At 48.5% G+C, this 25,378-nt stretch overlaps 1 protein-coding gene across 4 annotated transcripts in view; it reads left to right on the top strand.

The window, feature by feature from the left end:
• Positions 1–2,691: 2,691 nt before the first annotated feature.
• LOC138246438 (zinc finger protein RFP-like) overlaps positions 2,692–25,378 on the top strand; it is a 175,730-nt gene continuing 153,043 nt past the window's right edge. For 2 of the 4 annotated variants that reach the window (XM_069201052.1, XM_069201051.1), the window contains exon 1: positions 2,693–3,208. In XM_069201052.1, coding sequence (XP_069057153.1) covers positions 2,795–3,208 — 414 coding nt within the window. In that variant the 5' untranslated portion in view covers positions 2,693–2,794. Of the gene's footprint in view, positions 3,209–25,378 lie in introns of all 4 variants that reach the window. The other 2 variants (XM_069201053.1, XM_069201049.1) reach the window with 2 other exon arrangements.

Here is a 25,378-nt window from a genome sequence, read left to right as displayed (position 1 = left end):
TTTAGGCCTTTTCGACACCCCCTGGAGGCAGATCGGCCTAATATAATTAGGTTGATCTGCCTCCAGGGAGGGCAGAAACCTCTAGACACCAGGGATATTTATATATTTTTATTTACTTTATGTTTTTATGTATGGGGAGTGACCCTTTAGGCATGGGTCGCTCCCCTGGGGGGGCAAATTGTATTTAGGCCATTTCTGCCTCCCTTGTGGGCAGATCGGCCTATTTTTGTTAGGCCAATCTGCCCCTAAGGGGGGCAGAAACCACTAGACACCAGGGATTGGTGTGCTTTAATGTGTGTGTTTTGTTTGGGGGGTAGCCCCTTGGGCAACGTTCGCTCTCCATGGGGGCACATTACTGTTGGCCATATCTACCCCCCTTGGGGGCAGATTGTCGATTTTTGGAAGGCCCATCTGCCCCCAAGGGGGACAGAAAGCTCACCAGAGACCAGGGAAGTTTTTATTTCAAAATAAGAGGTTGGGGGCATGGCCATACCCCCACCCCAAATAAATGGGGCCAAAGTTGTTCTGCCCACCATTGGGCAGATAGGGCAATCACCTCCGATCCACAACCCGGGGGTCAAAAAGTCCACTATGTGCCATGGAATTTAAAAAAAAACAATAAAATGGTGGGGTGGTGGCTACCAACAAGTATGGGCCTGATTATGCTCCCACCCCAACTGAAGGAGGTAACAGTCTTCCAGCTCTCCCCCCGCACACTAACACATCTTATCCCATGGCAAGCAAGAGGACATTTGATTATTTGGGGTTTTGGTTTTACATTTGGGCCAAGAGAGCTTGGTAACTCTCAAAATCGTCCCACTAGGAATGGTGAGGGCTGCACTTTTTTGGCTTTGGGACGCTGCCATGTTGAAAAATACACAAGACCTAGACACATCTGAAAACTAAACATCTGGTTGATTCCAGTGTGGTGTGCTTCATATGCTCCCCGCACCATTTTCTTACCCACAATGCCCTGCAAACCTCCAACTTTGCTGGAAATCACACATTTTTCCCACATTTTTTGTGATGGAACCTTCCGGAATCTGCAGGAATCCACAAAATTACTACCACCCAACATTGTCTCATCTATACCGATAAAAATTCTGCTGCACTTGTCTGCCTAAAAATGTTTTTTTTTCAAACTGCCCGTTTGGACCTGCTTTGGTTCCCCCTCTATTCCGACATTTTTTTGGCTCTTCCCTGTCACAGGCACTTGGCCCACCTACACAAGTGAGGTATCATTTTTACTGGAAGACTAAGGGGAATGTTGGGTGGTGGGAAATTTGTCCCAGTGTGGTCATCCTACACAGAAATGTGGGAAAAAAGTGATTTTTTAGCTAAATGTGAGGTTTGCTGAGGATTCTGGATAAGAAAACATTGGGGGATCCACGCAAGTCACACATTCCTGGCTCCCCTGAGTGTCTAGTTTTCAGAAATGTCTGGGTTTGATAGATTTCCCCAGATGGCTGCTGAGCACAGGACCAAAAACGCAGGGCCCCCCGCAAAAACAGGTTCTTTTGTATTTGATAAGTTTGATGTGTCCAGATAGTGTTATGGGGCATTTCGTTTCGCGAGCACTAGGCCTAACCACACAAGTGAGGAACCATTTTTATTAGGAGACTTGGGGGAACGCTGGGTGTAAGACAATTTGTTGCTCCTCTCAGATTCCAGAACTTTCTGTCATCAAAATGAGAGGAAAAAGTAATTTTTGGCCAAATTTTGAGGTTTGCAAAGGATTCTGGGTAACAGAACATGGAGAGAGCCCCACAAGTCACCCCATCCTGGATTCCCCTAGGTGTCTAGTTTTAAAAAATGCGCAGTTTCTGTAGGTTTCCCTACGTGCCGGCTGAGCTAGAGGCCAAAATCCACAGCTAGGCACTTTGCAAAAAACAGCTCTGTTTGCTTTGGGAAACTGTGATGTGTCCACATTGTGTTTTGGGGCATTTCCTGTCACGGGCGCTAGGCCTACCCATACAAGTGAGGTACCATTTTTATTGGGAGACTTGGGGGAACGCTGGGTGGAATTGGGTTTCTGATTCAAGTCTGCCTGTTCCTGAAAGCTGGGAAGATGGAGATTTTAGCACCGCAAACCCTTTATTAATGCCATTTTCAAGGGAAAAACTGCAAGCCTTCTTCTGCAGCACTTTTTTCCCATTTTCTTTTTTTTAAACTAAATTCTCACTGTATTTTGGCTAATTTCTTGGTCTCCTTCAGGGGAACTCAAAAACTCTGGGTACCTCTAGAATACCTAGGATGTTGGGAAAAAAGGGCGCAAATTTGGCATGGGTAGCTTATGTGGACAAAAAGTTATGAGGGACTAAGCGCAAACTACCCAAATAGCCAAAAAAAGGCCTGGCACCTGAGGGGGGGGGAGACCTGGCAGCGAAGGGGTTTCCTTTCACAGCTACAGTACTGCTTATGTAAGTTACTTTTAAGTATTATCAGTAAGATCATTTTCTTTGTAAATACGGATCTCCAATGTCACTGATTTGCAATAGACAACTCTTACAAGAGTTAATGATGTATTTGTCCTGGTGTACATTTGGCTTAAGGTAGAAACAAATTGTTGTTCTGCACTGTAGGTGTATCCCTCTGGCAACATTATATTTGACGCCACAGTGCAACGTCACTGGAGCAGGTACCAGGAAGAACAAGTTGCAAAAAATACCACGTGGCAGTGAAAACCGGTTTTTTTTAAAGCAAAACTGAAACTCTCCTGTTAGAAGAACTTTAAAATCTAACGTCCACAGAAGGGACGTTTCATGCCACTGTCTCCCGCCTTATCCTAAGCGCTATGGCTGCAGCCGATCCCACCAACATAATTCACGGGGAAGCCACCTGCCCCATCTGTTTGGGTTTCTTCACTGACCCTGTGGTGACCGGCTGCGGGCACAACTTCTGCCGCGTTTGCATCACAAGTTACTGGGAGGGCTATGCCAACAACTTCTCCTGCCCCCAGTGCCGAAGAACATTGTTTTGGAAAGACATCAAGCCAAACAGGCTGCTGGCGAGCGTAGTGGAAGCCGCCAAGCTGATGAAGTCCGAGGCGGTGACACCACCGGCCGGCGACCTCTGTGAGGTGCATAACGAGGAGCTGAAGCTGTACTGTCATGACGATGAGACGGCCATCTGCGTGGTGTGTGACCGCTCCAGGGAGCACAGGTACCACTCCGTCATTCCCATCGAGGAGGCCGCTCAGGACTACAAGGTGAGACTGGGCGTGTTTCAGTGATGCGAATAAAAACAAGAGTTTTGGAAGTGAAGCATTCGCTAATTACGATTAGTGTGTTTAAACGAGAACAGGTCACTGCCCTTCCTGTCGTCGTACACATGCCAAACGACCCGCCTCAAGGTGGGAGACTCACCGTGTTTCTGTTGTCTCCCGCCTGAAACTGCCTTTCTTCTAATATAAGTCAATGGGTGAAAAGGATTTTCCCGAATACTTTTCTTTTTAAATTTCCCGCTTTCCTCCTGTAAGCTGTTGTCATGTATGATAGTAATGTTTTCTGTGGTGCATGCAGCTTTGCCTTTTGAGACTGATATAAATAACCCAGATCTGCAGCTGCGCATCGCGGTTATTTCCTTGCTTGGATTTGGTGCGGACTGCACGAGCATATGAAAAATTAATGCAAGAATCGACGGATTTAAAGGGGCCTATCTATAACAGGATCCGGTGGCACAGGCATACATGTCAACACTTTAGAGCAGGCATCTGGCATATTAAAAAAAAACAGATTTGGAGAATGCCTTTTCCACACTGACATTTTGAAGTAGAGGCAATCTGCCTGAATCAGGTCTAGTGGTATGTGTTAGACCTGAGAGGCTTAGGGTGGTCTTCCCCTCAATGTTTTCGCTAACCGTGCCACTTTTCTCACCCTGTTTTTTCAGGCACTTTACCACAACTAACCAGTGTTGGCATTTTTTTACTTTAGCTATTTGGTGCATGCTGCCTGTCCTCCTATGATATGTCTGGTGTGGGTGACCCATGTGCTATGCGTATTCCCCCTAGACAGCCGCACACAAAGGGAGCTTAGGTGTGACTTGATGGGCCATGCTGTTAGGATGTTAGAGAGGAGCTGGACCCGGCCTCACTTACACCTGGATAGGCCGTGTCCTGTCCTTACTCAAAGAGCTGCAAACCCTCCTGTAGTGAGTCTGGAGCCAGGGCAGGAAGGGCAGGGTAACCCTGCACTTCACAAACCTGTATTTGAGATCCCTCCTACTTCAAAGGCACCACTGGGTATAAAAACTGAACTTTAGACACAACGGCTTAAGTACACTTCTGGACCTGTGAATAGTCCGCCAGGAAGAATGACTGTTGTGCTGCCAAAGGACTGACACTCTGCTGGACTGCTGCATTGCTGGACTCCTACTTTCCTGTCCTGCCCTGCTGCCTGCTATTCCCCTGCCTGTTTGAGAAGGACTGGACTTGCACCACTTGAGCCAAGAGTGACACCAAGGGCTAGCTACAGGCCTCCTGATCCAAAGTCTCAGGGACGTAAAAGACTTCCAACCACCCTCCGTCGACACCTGGACCCTGCCATATGTGACTTTACCGTGCCAAGAGCTTCCACCCCCATCCAGCACACTTGAAGTGGGCCTAAGGCGTCTTCTCAGTGGAACTGATGCATTCTCTGATGAGCAGTACGCCCCCATGCAGAACTGACTCATCTCTTTGGCTGGGTGGCGCATCCTCTAATAGAACTGATGCATCACCACAGTTACATGGATTGGACCAGCTGTAACAGACTCATATTGCTACAGCATCTTGGGTTTGACGCATCATCTTTGGAACCAAAACTGCATGACATTTTTCTCACTACAAGATCCTAACATATTCCATCAACGGCAGCCTCAACAATGAAACTCAGCATCGCAGCTTCACAGCTCATCATAACCGACCCAATGGCTTGACTTTTCAATGCATCCTTGACACCGGTCTTTGCATCTCAAATGCCCACCAACAGGATCCTTAACAATGGCGCAACTGGACCCCGCACTGCAGCCTCACAGCATCTCAGAATCAATGCATCACCTGGACTGTGCGACGCATCTTTGACCTGGATCCATGGAAAGCTTCGCAACCAGGATTTAAGGTACTTTGGTTCAGTCTACCTGAGCCTCTGTAGCTGGCCCGCACTCCATCGTCCACACAAACAGATATCTCTAATAGCACTCATTTCTTCTGGGTATTTTTTTTACTTAAAAATTTGGTGTCTCCAGTTCTACTTGATTTTCATTGTTTTGATCTTGTTTTATTTATTAATTTCAGATTTATATTTCTTACCTGATGTGGAATCTTTTTGTGTGTTGTTTTCAATGTTTTATTGTTTGTAGTATTGCACAAATACTTTACACATTGCCTCTACATTAAGTCTGACTCCTCTGTGCCAAGCTACAAGAGGTTAAACACAGGTTAATTCAGGGATTGCTTTAGCTGACCATAATTGTTGATGCTGCTTGACCAGGGATTACACCCCAGTCAACCAACAACTCAATTTCTAATAGTATGTATGGTGACGGACAACCAGCAATTCAGTTTTGGTGTTTATTAACAAAACCCAAACAAATACAGTGTTCTAAACTTAGTTTTTGTTTGCGCTATGTAAACCTGCCAAAAATAAAATGTCAGAGCTTGTCACATGCTGTAAACTCCTCCTCCAAGAATTAAGGACAAATCATTAGCCTTTGATGTCAGAGGTATTTTTTTGGAGGGAGAGATTGGAGTGTGCTTGACAAACATGAACATTTTATTTGTGGCAGTTTTACAAACTCTGAATTGGGTTTCTGCAGCAGGAATAGGGAGGCGGGAGACTAGCCTTGAAATCGGTAGTCTCCCGCCTGAATGGGAGGGTGGCAAGTATGAGCAAAAGGAACATAGGTTCTGAGGTTTGTGGACACATGGATTGGGGTAAAGGCAGATCTGGGAGCATGAAGATCATTTGGCCACAGAAGTATGTTAGGTTATTGGTGTATTGTTTTACAGTAATATAACTCGATAGATAGTAGTGCATAGAAGTGAAGATGCACAGAGAGGGTTAGTGCATTTAAGGACCAAGGGACAAAGGGGCTCATTCTGACCGCGGCGGACGGCAGTCGCCGCCCGCCACGCGGTTCCCGCCGAAAGACCGCTCCACATTCTGGCTTTCCCACTGGGCTGGCGGGCGACAGCCGAAAGTCCGCCCTGCCAGCCCAGCGGGAAACACCCTTCCCACGAGGACGCCGGCTCAGAATTGAGCCGGCGGAGTGGGAAGGTGCGACGGGTGCAGTTGCACCCGTGACGAATTTCAGTGTTTGCTAGGCAGACACTGAAATTCTTTTTTGGGCCCTCTTACGGGGGCCCCTGCAGTGCCCATGCCATTGGCATGGGCACTGCAAGGGCCCCCAGGGGCCCCGCGGCACCCCCTACCGCCATCATGTTCCCGGCGGGAGAACCGCCAGGAACTGGATGGCGGTAGGGGGTGTCAGAATCCCCATGGCGGCGGAGCGTGCTCCGCCGCCATGGAGGATTCTCAAGGGCAGCGGAAAGTCGGCGGGACACCGCCGACTTTCCGTTTCTGGCCGCGGCTGAACCGCCGCGGTCAGAATGCCCAGCGGTGCACCGCCAGCCTGTTGGCGGTGCTACCGCTGACCTCCGCCATGGCGGTAATTACCGCCAGGGTCAGAATGACCCCCAAAGTGCCATTTGCAATTAAAGCATAAGGAACTTGTGGGCAGAAGGATAACGTTCTAACAGGGAACTAGGGGATCAGAGATCACATAGGGCATTTGTCTGTGGTCATAACAAGGTCAAAGCTGATAGTCAGACTTACTTCAATTTTTTAACCAAAGGCACAGTCAACTATTTCAGAGGAGCAATTTAAAAACACAATGATCTGTGAGAGCACAGACATTAAAGTGCACTGTCATCTGTTGAGCACAGGAATCTGGTGGGACAGGTAATGTAAGAAATGGAGTTGTTGGTTGAGCGGGAAACCCTTCTCAAGCAGCAACCACAATTCTTGTTAGGGCGAAGTCATAAGCAAACCCAAAAGTTACCTGTGCTAAACCCTCTGAGAGCTTGGCACAGATAAGTCAAGCTTCACCTGGAGGAAATGTGTAAAGTATTTGTGCAGCACTTCAAACAGTAATAAAATGAAAACACAAAAACAATCCCACACCAGATTAGAAAATGGAGTAATATTTAATAAATGAAACAATACCAAAACAAAAAAAATCCAATTTCTAGAGCTAGAGATATGCAATTTTAAAGGTTTTAGGAAAAGCAGCACCAAAAAGCACAGAGCTCCAACTGTGAATATCAGATCACACTGGACTTGGAAAAGTTATAGGTTCAGGCCAACTACAATGGAGCATGGGCCTGCCACAGGGACCCAGTTAGGGCACAGGGTGAACCACAAAAAGTCACAAGTTTAACCTGTGGTTAACCCTGGTAGTTTGGCACAAAAACCAGTCAGGCTAAACTTAGAGGCAATGTGTTAAGTAATTAAACAAACAGCAACACAATGAAAACATAACAGAATAAAAACCACAAACTAATTTATTACAATAGAGGAAATGTTAACCAAGAACATGAAAAATCCAATTAGTAGAACCAGAGTTATGGATTATTAAACTTTAAGGTTCAAAATAACAAGTCCTCAGTTTTAGAAAATTGGCACTTTTAGCATCATAATCAAGGGTCCAGGATGTAGAACACTTGGGGATTCATACTCATTCAGGCTGGGTCCAGGTGCCAATACAAGATGATGGAAGCCTGTTATGTCCCTATGGCTCTGAACAGGAGGCCATCAAAGCTAAACCTCAGAGTCACTTCTGAAGTCCTGGGTTCAGACGAAGATGCAGGCCTCCACAGCAGGGCTGGCCTCTGAGTGTTCAAGGCAGGCTCCAGGCAGCAAAGCAGTCCTTCCAGGTACAACAGCACTTTGGCAGAGTACACAGCAGGTCTCAGCAGCAGGTAGTTCTCTGAGTGAAATGAAAAGTGGGTTTGAGAGCCCAATTTTCATACCCTGGTGCTGTGCTCCTAGAAGTTCGGAGAAGTGTCCAGAGAGGTTCTTTGCATTTACAGGAGTATCCTGCATCCTCTACCCAGGATCTTAACTGGCTACACTAAAAATACAGGGTTGTTAAGCCTATTTTGTGGTAGCAGAGCACAGCCTATTCACGTGGAAGTGGACTGCGCTTAGCGCACCACCATCAGGTCAGTTAATGAGCCAGTCACTCTCAGCTGATCCCACTATTGTGTGACTGTTTGGAAGGAATTCAAAACATCCTAACTGTCAGTTACACCCAGTCATGTGACACAAGACAGGCTGCAGGCACAGAGTGCTAAGGGCAGGAAAATGTCAATTTTATAAAAGTGGCATTTTCAAACTTGTAGCGATAAATCAGACTTTACAATTAAAGAGGTTTTATCATTACAAAGTCATGGACACCAAACATAAGCCTTTAGTTCAGGAATTACAGCATATTAAATATGATAAGAAATCCCCAATGTGATCCTATGGAGGGGCTAGGCCTCACAGTAGTGAAAAGCTAATTTGGGAATTTTCACTACTAGGACATGTAAAACTACCTTTTTTATTACACAGCACCCTGCCCTATGGACTATCTAGGACTTAACTTAGGGGTGACATATGTAATAAAAGCGGGGTTTAAGGCTTGGTAAAGGGTTTTAAATGCCAAGTCTACATGGCAGTAGTACACTGCCTTCAGGCTGCAATGCCAGGCCTGGGGCGTGTTTTACAGTGCTACTTAAGTGGGTAGTACAATAAGTGCTGCACACTCACTGGTAGCATTTAATTTACAGGCCCAGGGTATACGGTATACCACTCAACAAGGGACTTACATGTAAATTAAACATTCCAATCAGGTATATGCCAATCAAATCATGGTTAGCAGTGGTAAAGTGCACAGAATTCTATGGCCAACAATAAAAATCCCAACAAAAACTAGGAAACAGGAGGCAAAAAGTTTACAAGTGACCCTGTAAAAAGGGTCATTCCCAACACCTGGTTTGTGGAGCACTGCAAGGGTCCTTGGAAAAGATGTGTTATTCAGTTGAAGTGAATCATCAGTTCTGAGATGCAGCGATATTGTAATGTGAGGTACTGCATCATCATTGATGATCCCATTGATGTTGGCTTGCGATGCAAAGTCCGGATTTGAAAATGCGTCATGTAGTTGGGGCAATTAGTCAGTTCTGATGAGCTGTGACACTGCCATTCGGAGTTCTGCTTTGCCATCGGGGCTGCCATTGATGACGGATGTGAGGGCCTGTGCTAGGAATGTGTTGCGCAGCGGCAGTTCAAAGGAGGCTGCAGGTTATGGAGGCAAAGCTGGTCTTTGTGACGAATTTGACCTACACAGTAGCGGTGATGTGTCAGTTGTGCTCTGAGCTGTGTTCAACAGATGCAGGTCCATTCCTTCTCACCCAATCAATGTGGCAGTAGGCCAGCACTGCAGGACCACAGTCCTTCAGAGCAGCAATCCAGCAGAGTAGTAGTCTTTTCAGCAGCACAACAGTCCTTCTTCCTGACAGAGTATCCACTGGTACAGAAGTGTACTGAAGAGTTGGGGATCCTAGGCCCACTATTCATACCTAGTTATGCCTTCAAAGTGGGAGAATCTTCCAGAGGTTTCCATTTGAAATACACATGTGGCCTGCTCTCATGGCTCCAACATGTTTAGGTTCACAAAAGACCAGAGTCAGACCCTTTATGAGAGTGCTCAAGCAGGGCCTTTGTGATGTGCAAGTGTGGTAGGTGACAGCTCCTAACCCTTGGTGACTTTGAATGGTCCATCTTGCCAACACCTAGCTTCCCTTTTCCCATTTTCTGGGAGCAATACACAAAGACCAACTGCACCGAGTCATGTGACCCAGGAACAGGCCGCAGGCACCAAATGTTTAGAACAAGAAAAGTCCAACTTTCTAAAAGTGGTATTTTGCAGAATTATGATTAAAAACCTGACATTACCATTAAAAAGCAATTTTAAGTCTTTAGACACCAAGTTTGACTTGTCCACTCAGCCCCAATTACAGCTTCTTAAATGTAATAAGGTAACTCCAGTGTGATCGAATCAAATAAGTAGGCCTTGTAATAGTGAAAAACAAATATAAGAGTTTTTCACTGCCAGGACATGTAAAACTCAAAAGTATATGCCCAACTTTTTAAATACACTGCACTCTACCTTGTGGGCTCTCTATGGCCTAACCTAGGGGAGACATATCTATTAAAAAGGAAGTTTTTAACTTGACAAAAGGTTAATTTTGCCAGGTTGAAAGGCCAGTACAAAACTGTACACACAGGCTGTCCTGGCTAGCCTGAGACATGTTTGAAAGACTACTTTAAAAGGGTGGCTCAGCAAGAGCTGCAAGCCCACTGGCAGCATTTCATTTACCGACCCTGGGTAGATATAGTCAGTTTACTAAGTAATTAAATTTACCAATTGGGTTTAAGCCAAGTTTACCATGGTAAGAGGAGAGAGCACAAACACTTTACCATTGGTTAGCAGTTGTAAGGTACACAAAGTCCAATGGCAAACCGTAACAAATATCAGCACAAATAGGAGGAGGAAGGCAAAAAAGGTCTGGTGATGACCCTGGAGAAAGGGCCAAGTCCAACACATATGTCCTCAGGTGGGCGGAAAATGTGATAGGGACATGACCATTTTGGCACATGGACCTGGAGAAGGATCCAGGAGAACAGGGGCATTAAACATGTATATGTTAATATCATTACACCAAGATCATTAATCTTATGGTACAACTTATGTCTAACACACAGAGCTGCAGGATCAGAAACCTTGTGGGCACATGAACCTTTGAGCAACCGATTCAGTGGTCTTTTTGAGATTTACCGGTCTGGGCATACAGGAACTGGGGTACACAATCTGGCAACCAGAGATCTCAAGAGGATAAGTTAAATGGCAAAATGAAATTGGAAGAATAAGGGCAGGTTGTTCTTGAGCCTAAGAAGACTTTGGGATAATGCAAACTTGGGGAAAATAGATGCCAATGACCTAGGAGCATAGAGATCTATCTGTTACAGTAATGATGGGGATCACAAATTCCTAACGGCATGTAGATATGAGAGCATAAAAACTTAGGTGGTCATTACAACATTGGCGGTAAAAGCCGCTTACCGCCGTGCAGAACACCGCCAACATACCGCTGCGGCCACGGAATTCCTACACAGCTATTATGACCCACATCTCGGAATCCGACAAAATTCAGACACCCACACAAGTCCGCCACACCAAAGGTCAGTGATAAACTGGCGAAAACAAAACCTCCACCGTCACGCCAACAGAAATCCGCCCACACTATCACGGCACACGAATCCACGCAGCGGTCTGTCAACCGCGGTATTCCATTGGCGGTACACACCGCTGCGCTCAAAATACACACACTCTTACAAAACACAGCCACATTGGACAATTCCAAATACATACACCTGAGACACATACACACACCACTCCACACACCCATTACAATATAAAACACACACCCACATCACCCACAAACCCCTACAACCAAAAATTCTGAAAGAAGGCCAGAGAGAGACACCACCATCCACAAACTAGCACCACACACACCACCCCACACATCACCTACCCCACCCCATGGCACGGCAAAGACACCCCAGGTTCTCGGAGGAGGAGCTCAGGGTCATGGTGGAGGAAATCTTCCGGGTAGAGCCACATCTATTTGGAGCACAGGTGCAGCACACCTCAATTACAAGGAAGATGGAGCTATGGAGAAGAATAGTCGACAGGGTCAACGCAGTGGGACAACACCCAAGAAATCGGGACGACATCAGGAAGAGGTGGAACGACCTACGGGAGAAGGTGCGTTCCGTGGTCTCAAGACACCACTTGGTGGTTCAGCGGACTGGCGGCGGACCCCCACTTCCTCCCCCACAACTAACAACATGGGAGGAGCAGGTCTTGGTGATTCTGCATCCTGAGGGCCTCGCAGAGTCGGTGGAGGAATGGACTCTGGTAAGTCAAAGCTTTACTAATATATCCCCCACCCTTCCTGCATGCCATCACAAAATCCTACCCGTAGCCTCACCCTCAGCACTCCACCAACTCACATATATCCCACTATCACAAACCACCCATCCCAACACCAAGCCCTGCATGCAACCCCAACGCATGGACACCCATCACTAAAGCATGCCCACTGCACATACCCATACAACCTCCTAAACCATCATCACACAAGTCCCCACATAGGAATGCAAGCACTGGGGTACACTGGTCACCCACCCATTGCCCACCATGACACACACAGATGCAACAATTAAACTTTTACACCCCTGCAGGACCACTACCCAACGTCACCAGACAGGAGGGTCCAGACATCTCCAACCCACCCACAGAAGAGGCCCACAGTGATGACAGTAGCTCTGTCCAACTGGATCCAGATGACCAGCCCGGACCATCGTGGGCCTCGGGACAGTCGGTTCCCCTCACACAGGCACAGGCCACCACAGACCTTCCACCCTCTGGTAACACCAGCACAGCACCCACCCAGCGGGCCCATACCTCCGTACCCAGGACACGTCAATCAGCTGTGTGTCCACCACTACAGGGAACCCAGGATAACCCACCACCCCAACAACAACAGGGACCTGGGGGCAGTGGCAGTGGGCACACGGTCCAGGGGACGGAGGCCCAGGAACACAGGGGAACTGGGAGGGCTGCAGTGCGACAGGGGGCGGACAGGCCAAGGGAACCCATTCTCCAGGAGGCCCTCTCCTCCATCATGGGAGCATACCACCACTCCCAGGAAACGATGGCAACGGTCCTGGCCAAGTTTCAGGAGACCCAGCGCATGCAGGAGGAACAGTATCTGGGGTTCAGGGAGGAACTCAGAACCATCAGCTCCGCCCAGGGCACCATCGTAGGGGTGCTGAAGGAAATACTTAACACCAGGAGGGACACTGTGGCACTCCAAAGGGCCCCTGACACTAGCATGGATGATGAACTGCCCACCACCTCCGCCGGCCCTAGTGGACAGGAGGCACCGCCACAGGACCACAACACCAGCACCCCACCCACTGCAGATGGAGAGCCATCCCGCAAGCGGTCCCTGAGATCCAGGAACAGGACAGAGCACGATGCCAAGACCCACGCCAAGAAATGAGACCACCCTGATTGTCAACCCACTGTCCCACTTTGTCACCCTGTCCATATTGGAACTGCCCCAGCTCTACTTCGTATGCCCATATGGGCAATGCACCTATGAGACAATTAGACTGGACTCTGCCATGGACACTCCTCCGCCATCACCCCTCACCATTTAACTTCCCCCTCCAATATTTTGCATTTAAATAAACACACCTAAAGCACCAAGATCTGGAGTCTGTCTGTGATTTTGAAATAGTGTATTTGCAATTACAGCGACCAAATTTCCAGGAAATAGCAATGTCAACATACCTATGTCACACAGCTCTAGTCCATGAGGAATCTAAGCAGATGACACACGTTGGGACCCACACCTGTGAAACCGTAAGGGAAAGTGACAACTCAGTGACCATACACTGGGTGAAATTGACAGACAGGATAGAGGTAGAAGTGTAAAAGTACTTGTAGTAGGCAGGAATGTATTCTCACCTGTGTTTCACTGGAAATATTGCTGGATGACTGAGTCCCTGTTGTCAATGTCTTCTTCCTCTGCTTCCTCCTCATCACTGTCCACAGGCTCCACAGCTGCCACAACACCGCCATCTGGACCATCCTCCTGCAGAAAAGGCACTTGTCGTCGCAAAGCCAAATTATGAAGCATACAGCAGGCCACGATGATCTGACACACCTTCTTTGGTGAGTAGAATAGGGATCCACCTGTCATATGGAGGCACCTAAATCTGGCCTTCAGGAGGCCGAAGGTGCGTTCGATCACCCTCCTAGTCCGCCCGTGGGCCTCATTGTAGGCTTCCTCTGCCCTGGTCCTGGGATTCCTCACTGGGGTCAGTATCCATGACAGGTTGGGGTAACCAGAGTCCCCTAATAGCCACACCCGGTGCCTCTGTAGTTGACCCATCACCTAAGGGATGCTGCTATTCCGCAGGATGTAGGCGTCATGCACTGAGCCAGGGAACATGGCATTCACATGGGAGATGTACTGGTCTGACAAACACACCATCTTTACATTCATCGAATGATAACTCTTCCGGTTCCTGTACACCTGTTAACTCCTGTGGGGGGGACCAAAGCCACATGGGTCCCTTCAATGGCACCTATGATGTTGGGGATATATCCAAGGGAATAGAAGTCAACTTTCACTGTAGGCAAGTCTTCCACCTGAGGGAAAACGATGTAGCTCTGCATGTGTTTCAGCAGGGCAGACAACACTCTGGACAACACGTTGGAAAACATCGGCTGGGACATCCCTGATGCTATGGCCACAGTTGTTTGAAAAGACCCACTTGCAAGGAAATGGAGCACTGATAGCACCTGCACTTGAGGGGGGATTCCTTTGGGATGGCGGATTGCTGACATCAGGTCTGGCTCCAACTGGCTACACAGTCCCTGGATTGTGGCATGGTCAAACCTGTAGGTGATGATCAAATGTCTTTCCTCCATTGTCGACAGGTCCACCAGTGGTCGGTACACCGGAGGATTCCGCCATCTCCTCACATGTCCCAGCGGACGGTGCCTATGAAGGACAACAGCGACCACCGAGTCAAACAACTCAGAGGTATGTACCCACAGTATGCACAGAACACCAATCATACACAAAATGTGGCCTGTATGTGTGTTGAGACTAGGCCTAGGTATGTGTGACGCAGTTGGTAACTAGGCCATGTGGACCCCTGAAATGGCGGCTGCCTGACCTCTAAAGCGGGACAATGGGATGTGAGGTAACTGCGCTGGCGTTGTACACCGTCGCGGTAGGCGGGTGAAGACCGCGGCGCAATGCTGCATTGGTTAACATTGGACCCATGGGTCTCAGGAGCCAATGACGATGTACGTCGGCAGTGATGGTACGCACCGCCGCGGACGTGACCACCATTTTCTAACTGTTTAATCACTCGATACCTGATCTTCGACAGAAAAGGACCTACACTGCAAGTGCTGCTGTGACCTCGGTCTGGAATAGACAATGGCTCTTGCGTCTGGGGAAAGGGCCCCTGCCTTCACTGCAGAGGAGTTGGAGAAACTCGTCGACGGGGTCCTCCCCCAGTACACGCTATTCTACGGTCCTCCAGACCAACAGGTAGGTACACAGGGAGCATGTTGTATGGGCTATGCCTGTGTGGAGAGGGCTGGTTGTAAGAAGGAATGGGGCAGAGTTCTGAGTGCATGAAAGACGGTGAATGCATGTGCCACATGGCAAGTGTAGGGATGGGGGCCTCTTACTTTGACGGTGCAGTTGGTAATGACTTTTCTTCTTCCCCTTTACATTTCATGTAGGTTAGCGCCCACCAGAAGAAGGATATTTGGCATGCCATCGCCAAAGACGTCCGGACCCTGGGGGTCCACCACAGACGGAGCACCCACTGCCAGAAGAGATGGGAGGACATTCGCCGCTGTAGCAAGAAGACGGCGGAGGCTCAGCTGGGGATGGCCTCCCAACGTGGGAGGGGTGCCCGTTGAACCATGACCCCCCTGATGTTCCGGATCCTGGTGGTGGCCTACCCTGAGTTGGATGGGCGCTTGAGGGCATCACAGCAGACACAAGGGGGTGAGTACACTATCATTCAGCTGACTTTGCGCGCAGTGAAGGTGTCTGGGTGGGGGAGGAGGGCTGTGGGTTCCTCTAGGCCAGGGCGAGTTCCATAGGCTAGGCCCATTCATAAGGTACCTCCACCCCACCTCTGTAGAGTGCCAAGTACAGCTATTCATGCCCCAGGGACATCTATGTGTGCAGATGTCGTCCATAGCCTTCTAGGCCATTTCCCAGGAATTGCACTGTAGAGCCCAACAGCGCGACGTAGTGCAGGGGGCTGCTGTGTCTGTATTGTCTGCCAACGGTAGCGGTAAGCCATGCACTCAACCTGTCTTTCTTCTGTTTCCACCTCCCCCCCCTTTTTTTGCGGTCTTCCTGTTCTTGTGTGCATTAGCATAATCGAGCGGAGGTACAGTGGCACAGGAGCACGAGGGAGCTGCATCCCACATGGGCATGGAGGCCCGCACTACGGATTCAGAATACACCAGTGGGAAGGAGGGCGAGGGGAGCACCACGGAGGTCACAGGATCTGCAACCAGCGACAAGGACTCGTCCTCCGATGGGAGCTCCCTTGTGGTGGCGGCAACATCTGTGCCCCCCACTTTAACAGGTACAGCCGCCAACCCCCCTACCAGCGCCGCCCTCCCAGCAGCCCCTCAGCTTGTGCCCCATGCCCGCTCACCAAAGAGGGTGGGCATCACCTTCGCCCCAGGCACCTCAGGCCCTGCCACCTCTGCTTCCCTCAGTGAGGAGGCCATTGACCTCCTCAGGTCCCTCAGTGTTGTGTAGTCTACCATTTTGAATGCCATCCAGGGTGTAGAAAGGGAGTTGCAACACACAAATGCATTCCTGGAGGGCATTCATTCTGGTCAGGCTGCCCTTCATCGAACCCTTCAAACACTGGCCTCAGCACTAATGGCAGCCATTGTCTCTGTGTCTAGCCTCCCCCCTCCAACTTCCTCCACCCAGGCCCAATCCCCTGTACCTCTGCCTATCCCAAGCACACCATCAGACCAGCCTGCACACACCTCACCACACAAGGGAAGCTCAGGCAAACATAAGCACCACACATCCCACAGGCACTCACGCAAGCATCACACACATGCAGACACACCAGCATCCACTGCCTCCCCTGTGTCCCCCTCCTCCTCGTCTCCCTCCTCCCTCCCAGTCTCGTCTACACTCACACCTGCATGCACTACCTCTACAGCCACTACGTCCCTCTCCAGCACACCCACCAGCACACCCCGCTCACGTGCAGGCACGACCCCCACTACCATTCACATGTCCCCTGTGTCCTCTCCCAGTGTGTCTTTGACGCCCCCTCCCAAGATACATAAACGCAGGCACACACCCACCCAACAGCCATCCACCTCACGACAGCCTCCAGCGCATGCACCTGCACCCAAATCCACAAAAGTTACACCTCCTACAACCACCACCTCTTCCTCCACTCCCAAACCCCCTCCAGCTACCCGTCCCAGTGTGTCCAAACAACTTTTCCTGTCCCCCCTTCACCTATTTCCCACCACCCTCCCCCTCCAACTCATAGGTCCCGTACTAGCACCTCAGCCAAAAAATCTCCGGGACCAGTGGTGCCTGTTGTTACAGGTATGTGGAGTGCACCAGCCACCAGGCCAGCCAGTCTGTCACGGAGCCACAGCACAGCCAGACCCCCCGTAAAGCACCAGAAGTTGGACAGTGCCCAGCAGGAGAGGGGGAAGACTCCAGCCAGCCAAGCCGCTCACAGGGGTCCCGGGGGGAGTGTGGACTCGGCAGTGACTCCTCATAAGGTGGGGAAGGGGCAGAAGAAACCTGCAAAGTCAGTGAGGAACAGCACGGCGGAGAAGACCGCCATCATCCCCGCTGACCAGGAGGCCACCGCCAGCCCCATCGTCGCTGCCCAGGAGGCCCCCGCCTGTCCCACCGTCGCTGCCCAGGAGGCCACCGCTAGCCCCATCGTCGCTGCCGAGGAGGGCACCGCAAGCCACAGCCCAGCTGCCCAGGAGGACCCCTCAAGCCACAGCCCAGCTGCCCAGGAGGGCCCCACAAGCCACAGCCCAGCTGCCCAGGAGGGCCCCGCAAGCCACAGCCCAGCTGCCCAGGAGGGCCGCGAAAGCCACAGCGCAGCTGCCCAGGAGGGTACCACAAGCCACAGCCCAGCTGCCCAGGAGGGCCCCGCAAGCCACAGCCCAGCTGCCCAGGAGGGCCCGCAAGCCACAGCCCAGCTGACCCATGAAGGACCGCCAGCCACAGCCCAGCTGGGCAATGACGGACCGCGATGGCAAGTACAGCTAAACAGGGCAAGGACCGCTAAACAGGTCAGAAACTGCCAACTCAAGCACCACTGAACAGGGCAAGCACCGCTGAACAGGGCAAAGACCGCTATGGCAAGCACCGCTGAACAGGGCAAGGACCGCTGAACAGGTCAGAAACCGCCAACTCAAGCACCGCTGAACAGGGCAAGCACCGCTGAACAGGTCAGAAACTTCCAACACAAGCACCGCTAAACAGGGCAAGGACCGGCATGGCAAGCACCGCTGAACAGGACAAAGACCGCCATGGCAAGCACCACTAGCCCATTAGCGGCAGGGGCAGTGACGCAACTGGGACCGTCACGGGGTGAGTGCTGCACTTTGGGCACCAGTCCCCTCTAGAACCAGTGAAGACATGCATCCACTACCCCTGTCCTTCACAGGATGAGGCACTCTGGGCACCAGTCCCCCTCCAGAACTAGTGGAGACATGCATCCACTACCTCTGTCCTTCACAAGATGAAGCACTCTGGGCACCAGTCCCCCTCCAGAACCAGTGGAGACATGCATCCACTACCTCTGTCCTTCACAGGATGAAGCACTCTGGGGACCAGTCTCCCTCCAGAACCAGTGGAGAAAGTTATCCACTTGAGAGACTGTGGCTTTGCACTCCTCAGGATAAAGCAGTGGGCAGACCACCCACTGTAGAGACTTGAGAGTCTGTGGCTTTGCAATCCCAAGGATGGTACAGTGGGCAAAGCACCCACTGTAGAGACTTGAGAGACTGTGGCTTTGCACTCCCCAGGATGGTGCAGTGGGCAAAGCACCCACTGTAGAGACTTGAGAGACTGTGGCTTTGCACTCCCCAGGATGGTACAGTGGGCAGACCACCCACTGTGGAGACTTGAGAGACTGTGGCTTTGCACTCCCAAGGATGGTACAGTGGGCAGACCACCCACTGTAGAGACTTGAGAGACTGTGGCTTTGCACTCCCCAGGATGGTACAGTGGGCAAACCACCCACTGTAGAGACTTGAGAGACTGTGGCTTTGCACTCCCCAGGATGGTACAGTGGGCAAACCACCCACTGGAGAGACTTGAGAGACTGTGGCTTTGCACTCCCCAGGATGAAGCAGTGGGCAAAGCACCCACTGTAGAGACTTGAGACACTGTGGCTTTGCACTCCCCAGGATGAAGCAGTGGGCAAAGCACCCACTGTAGTGACTTGAGAAACTGTGGCTTTGCACTCCCCAGGATGAAGCAGTGGGCAAAGCACCCACTATAGAGACTTGAGAGACTGTGGCTTTGCACTCCCCAGGATGGTACAGTGGGCAAAGCACCCACTGTAGAGACTTGAGAGACTGTGGCTTTGCACTCCCCAGGATGAAGCAGTGGGCAACCCACCCACTGTAGAAACTTGAGAGACTGTGGCTTTGCACTCTCCAGGATTGATCAATGGGCATGGAGCCCCCTCATGGATCTGGCGTTGTGCACTCATCCGGCTGAGGTGCCCCCCCTTCCCTTCCCCCTGAGGTGCCTGTTGTATTTCTATCTGATGCCCCAGCAGTGTTCTCTCCGTCATGTTCGGGTATCTTGTGTGGGCCTCGCCCATGCATTTTGGGCCCAGTGGTCCACGGAATATGAATGATGCAAAACCTGGACTACTAATCGTGGTATAAATTTTGTTTATAGTGTATGTATATATGTATATTTTGGCTTACTGATTTTTGATATATTACAATAGTTACACTCATTTCCTTGTGTCTTTGCATTCTTCCAGGGGGGATGGGGGTGTTACTGTAATGTATAGATATGCATTGGTGTGTGTGTTGTAGTGGTTGAGGGTCGGGTGGGGTTTGGGGTGTTGAGTGTGTGTGTCCCTGTTTTTTGCCTCCCCCCTCCCCCCTCCCCTATGTCGTAGGTGCAGTACTCACCGTGGTCTTCTCCGCTGGCGTTGGTGATCCTCGTAGAAGAGCAGGAAGACTAGCACTGGGAGAATATGAAGTTCCGGTTCCATGCTGTCCTCCTTCCTCGTGGAGTGTGTAGAGGTAAGCGTTTTTAATTCGAAATGCCTGTTTCTGCCGTGTTTTTAACCTCATTGTATCCGCCCCGGAAAAGGTGGCGGATTGGCCTGTCATAATAGTGTGGGCGGTACATTGTCTCCCGCCTGTCTGTTGGCGGTGACCGCCAAGCTGTTTGTCTGTACCGCCGTGGCGGTCGGAGTGTTAAAGTGGCTGTCTTTGTTGGCGGTTTCCGCCACGGTCGTAATTGCAAAATTTTTACCGCCGGCCTGTTGGCGGTCTTACCGCCACTTTAACACCGTCCGCCAGGGTTGTAATGACCCCCTTAAAGCATTAAGGGGGTCATTCCGACCCTGGCGGCCCGGGGTTGGAGGAAGCACCGCCAACAGGCTGGCGGTGCTTCCGTGGGCATTCTGACCGCGGCGGTCAGAATGCCCACGGGAAACGGGGCATTCCCACGGGAAACGGGAAACTGGCGGTGTCCCGCCGGTTTCCCGCTGCCCCAGGGAATCCTCCACGGCGGCGCTGCTTGCAGCGCCGCCATGGGGATTCCGACCTCCTTACCGCCATCCTGTTCCTGGCGGTTTTCACTGCCAGGAACAGGATGGCGGTAACGGGTGTCGTGGGGCCCCCTAACAGGGCCCCACATTGATTTTCAGTGTCTGCCTAGCAGACACTGAAAATCGCGACGGGTGCAACTGCACCCGTCGCACACCAGCAACTCTGCCGGCTCCATTCGGAGCCGGCTTCCTCGTTGCTGGTGCTTTCCCGCTGGGCGGGCGGGTGGCCTTTTGGCGGTCGTCCGCCCGCCCAGCGGGAAAGTCAGAATTACCGCGGCGGTCATTTGACCGCGCTGCGGTATTCTGGCGGGGGAACTTAGAATGACCCCCTAAGTGGCATATTTATGAGCCTCTAGCGCCAATGGAGCATCACTTTATGTGACGCTCCAGTGGCGCTAACCTCTGCTCCATATTTTCAAGGAGGTGTAATGCCACTTTTTGCACCCATTGCATTTTGACCCTGCCTCAGATTTACGAGATTTTGTAAACCTGAGGCAGCGCCAAAATCTAACGCTACCCCAAAGAGTGGCGTTAGCAAGGCACAACGAGAAGAAATACTTTTATTCCTCCTTGTTTTTTGCTTTTTCTATGCAAAGAAAGAGTAAAATGCCAGCATTTTTGTTTATGTGTGGGAAGATGTCCCTTCCTGCACATTAACTATCATTTGAAAATTACACTTTGACACTTCTGTGTGTACTGCATTTTTCAGCACACACAGAAGTGCCAAAGCGCCATTAGTGATTGTTTATGTGAAGGAAGGGACAACTTCCCGCACATAAACAATCACACCCCTCAACGCAGACGTCCTTGCATGATGGAGCAAGGATGCCTGCTTTGGCAGCTAAATTTAGCACCAGTGCAGGGGACAACACTGGGGTGCTCCCTATTCACTTAAATAGGGTGCATCCCTGCATTGTGAAAACGACGGAGCACGACACTGACAATTTTGTCTCACTGTTGCACTCCATCATTGTCCCATAAATATCAGCCCAAGAGCATAGCAACAGAGGAAACCAAGGATATTGAGGCACAGGGATCTGAAGGCATAACATAACATATTTCCAAAGCACATGTTCCCCCTGAGGTGTATCCTAGTTCTGAAATACAAATGTTTATTGTTTACCAACTCAATTTTACTCATTTTGTTGGCCACATAAGGATGAAACACTTTGAGGATCTGCTCGGATTAGAACCTGTGACAATGAACTTTAACACAAATTTCTGGAGTGCTTGCATTTGTCTAATGAACCACCAGTCCACAGGAAGGTATAGAGACCTGACTTCTGCAAGGTTCTGAGAGTCAAGATAATATGTGTCCCAGGAATTAAAAAAAAAAGGAACTAAATGACAGAGAAACATACTGATTGTTAACCTCGGAGCAGAGGCGATAGGACAAAATAACGAGTTGCAAGTATCATAATACCTTAATGTCATGCAAAGAATATTATTGAAACTAAATTAGAATGTATCAAAATATTGCTGTTAGGAACATTGTTTCCTTGTTTTATTATTGTTTTTGATATTACTGTTTACTTTAATATAGGTTACGTGAACATCATTATCAATAATATTGGTTTTGCAAAATTGGGTTATATTTTAGTTAAAATATTAATTTTACTTTTTATATCAATAAAATACTTGTTATGTTTTACATTTAAAACATGTTTTTTGTTAAAATTAAATTAATCATTTGGAATATTGTATCAGGGTGTTGGTTTTGTATGGGAATAGGTTGGGAAGTAAAATCAGTTATAATTAATTTAAATGTATTGCTCATTATTTTGTAATGTATAATTGTTTGTGTTTATTAATGAATATGTACATTGTGTAGCATCCTCCCCATCCTAGATACCTGCCATGACTATGCCACACACGGAGCTATTTATTACACGTCTTTATTCTTTAATGTGTAACAACAAATTTAACATTATAATCCTGTATTCACTTCACTACGTTCCATAATACATACTCACAAGACACAACATCTCCCCCCCTGTTTAGAAATTATGTTTTTTACAAGATAAACAATTATAACTTTTCAATGAGCCTTCTCTGTGCTTTAGTGACTTGTCCAGATTGTGTAATTGGAAACTGGGAATGAGTAGTCAGAGAGTCCACGATCTGCTTTTGAGATGTAGGAGAAAGGCCAGTCTGGGGTTCTCCAAGAGTACTTTATGAACTAGTCTCTACATTGACATTAGGGTTCAATGAGCATTGTACCACATGTTTGAAGTGTCAGGAATCTTGTGTAATCTTTGCTGGTTACAACGTAAATGGCTCTGCGTCAAAAGAAGCATCAGATTTTTATCACTGTGGATGAAAAAGAAGCACTCGATCTCCTCAGGTGAAGATAATGTTCTTTGCATGTTTGTTTGTTTTCTGTTTGTGACTCAACTCTGGTGCACATGACTCTGTATCAGTTCTTGAGCTAGTGTTAGTCCTTCTGAAGCAACTTGGTCATTATGTCTCTTCCAAACACCAACGAAGCAGGGCTCTCACCTTTGGTCGAGTGAAAAGCCAAACTGGTAGCCTTTAGCATGGAATTCAAGACAGTCTTGAGGTTGACCTTCTGTAATGCAGCACGCTGAACAGCTTCATTTAGTGCATCCATGAAACATTCAATGAGGTTGTTAGCCTGAGGCCATAGAGGTGTGCTCTTCTGATGTTTCACATTAAGCAAATTGAGGAAGTCTCAAAAGTTTCTGCTTTTAAATGGTGGGTCATTGTCACTTTTCAAAATCGTAGGAATGCCAAATCTCACAAAGATGACATCTAATTTCTCAATTATTTTTTTCTTAGTCGAGAGATCTTCAACTAATGGGAAGCTAGAGTATTTGTCCACAATTTCCATCAAGTGATGTCAAGTGGACTGAAAAAGTCAATAGCAATTCTTTCCAAGACATGATTTGGTAACTCTGACATGTTTAACAGATGTTGAGTAGTTTTCAGAGACAGGCTGTTACATAGATGACAGGTATTTAATTCTTCTTCAACTCATTCATTGAGATGAGGAAGACAGTCTTAATCTAGGAGAGCTTGTTTAGTTACAACAATTCAATGATGTCCTTCATGGGCCACTTCAATCGCTTGCTGTTGCAGACTCTCCGGAATGGCAATTCTTGTACCCCTCAAGAAAATTCCTTCTTCGATGTCAGAGAGTTAATCATCGACACTTTTGTATTTCTGCTACTCGCTGTCACTAGCGAGAGATTGAGTATGTTAATTCCATGATTGATGTCTTTTAAACCTTCCATGTCTCTATCTTGACTCATGGCACGGGCAATTTATTCCAATGAAGTAGCAGCCTGTGTGTTTGATTTCACAATGAAGTATATGTAGGCTTCAGCAGTCTTAGATGCGGCACCTTGACATTGAATATGCACTCCCGAGAAGTAGTCAGAAGGGTCTTATTCTTTCCATGAACGATGCTCAATTGTGTAGTTGTACTTTTACAATCGCAGATCTCAACTTCCATCTTGTGGAGGCATCTTTGCCTTTGGATTGGCAAACATAGTCGGCAATGCTTGACGGTCAGTCATAAGCGTGCAAGGTTTTCCGTACAGGAACCTATGGAAATGTTTACAACTCCACAACACTGCTAAACTTTATTTTTTAGGTCAGGAGTATGCATTTTCAGTCTGTGACAAACCTTTTCTTGCATAGGCCCCAATATGTCTTTGAGCACTTGGCTATCCACTGTGTTGCGCAAGGATAGCGCCTAACCCGACTGGGCTAGCCTCAGCAACAACTTCAGTGTATAGCCTTGGATCAAAATATGCCATATCAGTAGCATTTTCAATAGCATGGTTAATTCTTTTAAAACATTGCTCACATTAATGTGACCAGTGAAAAGAAACATTTGTTTGTCAAATCTCTCAGTGGAGCACTCACAATGGCAAAGTCTTGAATATATTTAAAACAGTAGCTGGCCATGCCAAGGAATGAATGTAACATAGAAACATCATGTGGGGGACTGAGAGTTGACAATGCTTGTACCTCAGCTGGATAGGGTGCGATGCCCTTTTCAGGAAAGACACAAGTAAGAAAGTAAAAGACTCACAGAGCACACAAATGTCAGAGGGCATCTTGGCACTAAAATAACACACAGCAAGTCCAAAAATAGTAAAACCTAATTCAAGGAAGAGTGCGGAAAAAGCCAAGTTTTTAGCTGTTTTCTGAATTTTGTAAATCTGGTAGAGCTCTAAAATTCAAGGGCAAAGAATTCTATAATTTACAAATAGAAAGCAAAGAACCTCTGCCTCCTCAGCTAGCCTTATTTAAACTGTGAAAGAACACCAATTTAGTGCCAGAGGATTGAAGTATGCACTTGGGACTGTACCATTAAAAGATTTTGCCAAAATACTCACGGCCAGCCTTTTAGAGAGTTTTGTGAGCAATGCAATGAGTTTTAGAATGTAATCACTGCTGAATTGGAAGCTATATGATGGTTAATAATAGCTTGGGACACCAAGCTAAATTTGGGAATTTTCATGATCAGATGAACTGCATCATTCTGAACGGTCTGGAGTTTGCTAAAATTATGCTGTTGAAGACCAACATATAGGGCACTTCAGTAGTCAATCTTAGAGATGACTAAAGAAATGAGAACAGTTTTCTGGAGTTCCACTGGGATAAAAGGAAAAATCTTCCTCAAACTTCTCAACACAAAGAAGGAGGTTAAAGTGACCTGATTTATTTGGTCAGAGAATGTAAGTTTTCTATCAAAAAGAACACCAAGGTTTTTAACTTTGTCAGCTGGACAGGGGAGTGGGCCAAGGCTATGTGGGCACCAAGAGGCAGACCAAAAGGATGTATCCTTGCCAATCAGAAGTACCTCAGTTTTGTGTGAATTAAGTTTGAGACAA

Source organism: Pleurodeles waltl, chromosome 7 (genome assembly GCF_031143425.1).
Source record: "Pleurodeles waltl isolate 20211129_DDA chromosome 7, aPleWal1.hap1.20221129, whole genome shotgun sequence".
In the NCBI taxonomy this organism is placed as follows: Eukaryota; Metazoa; Chordata; class Amphibia; order Caudata; family Salamandridae; genus Pleurodeles; species Pleurodeles waltl.
Note: the sequence above shows the minus strand (reverse complement) of the source record. Positions and strands in the feature narration are given on the sequence as shown.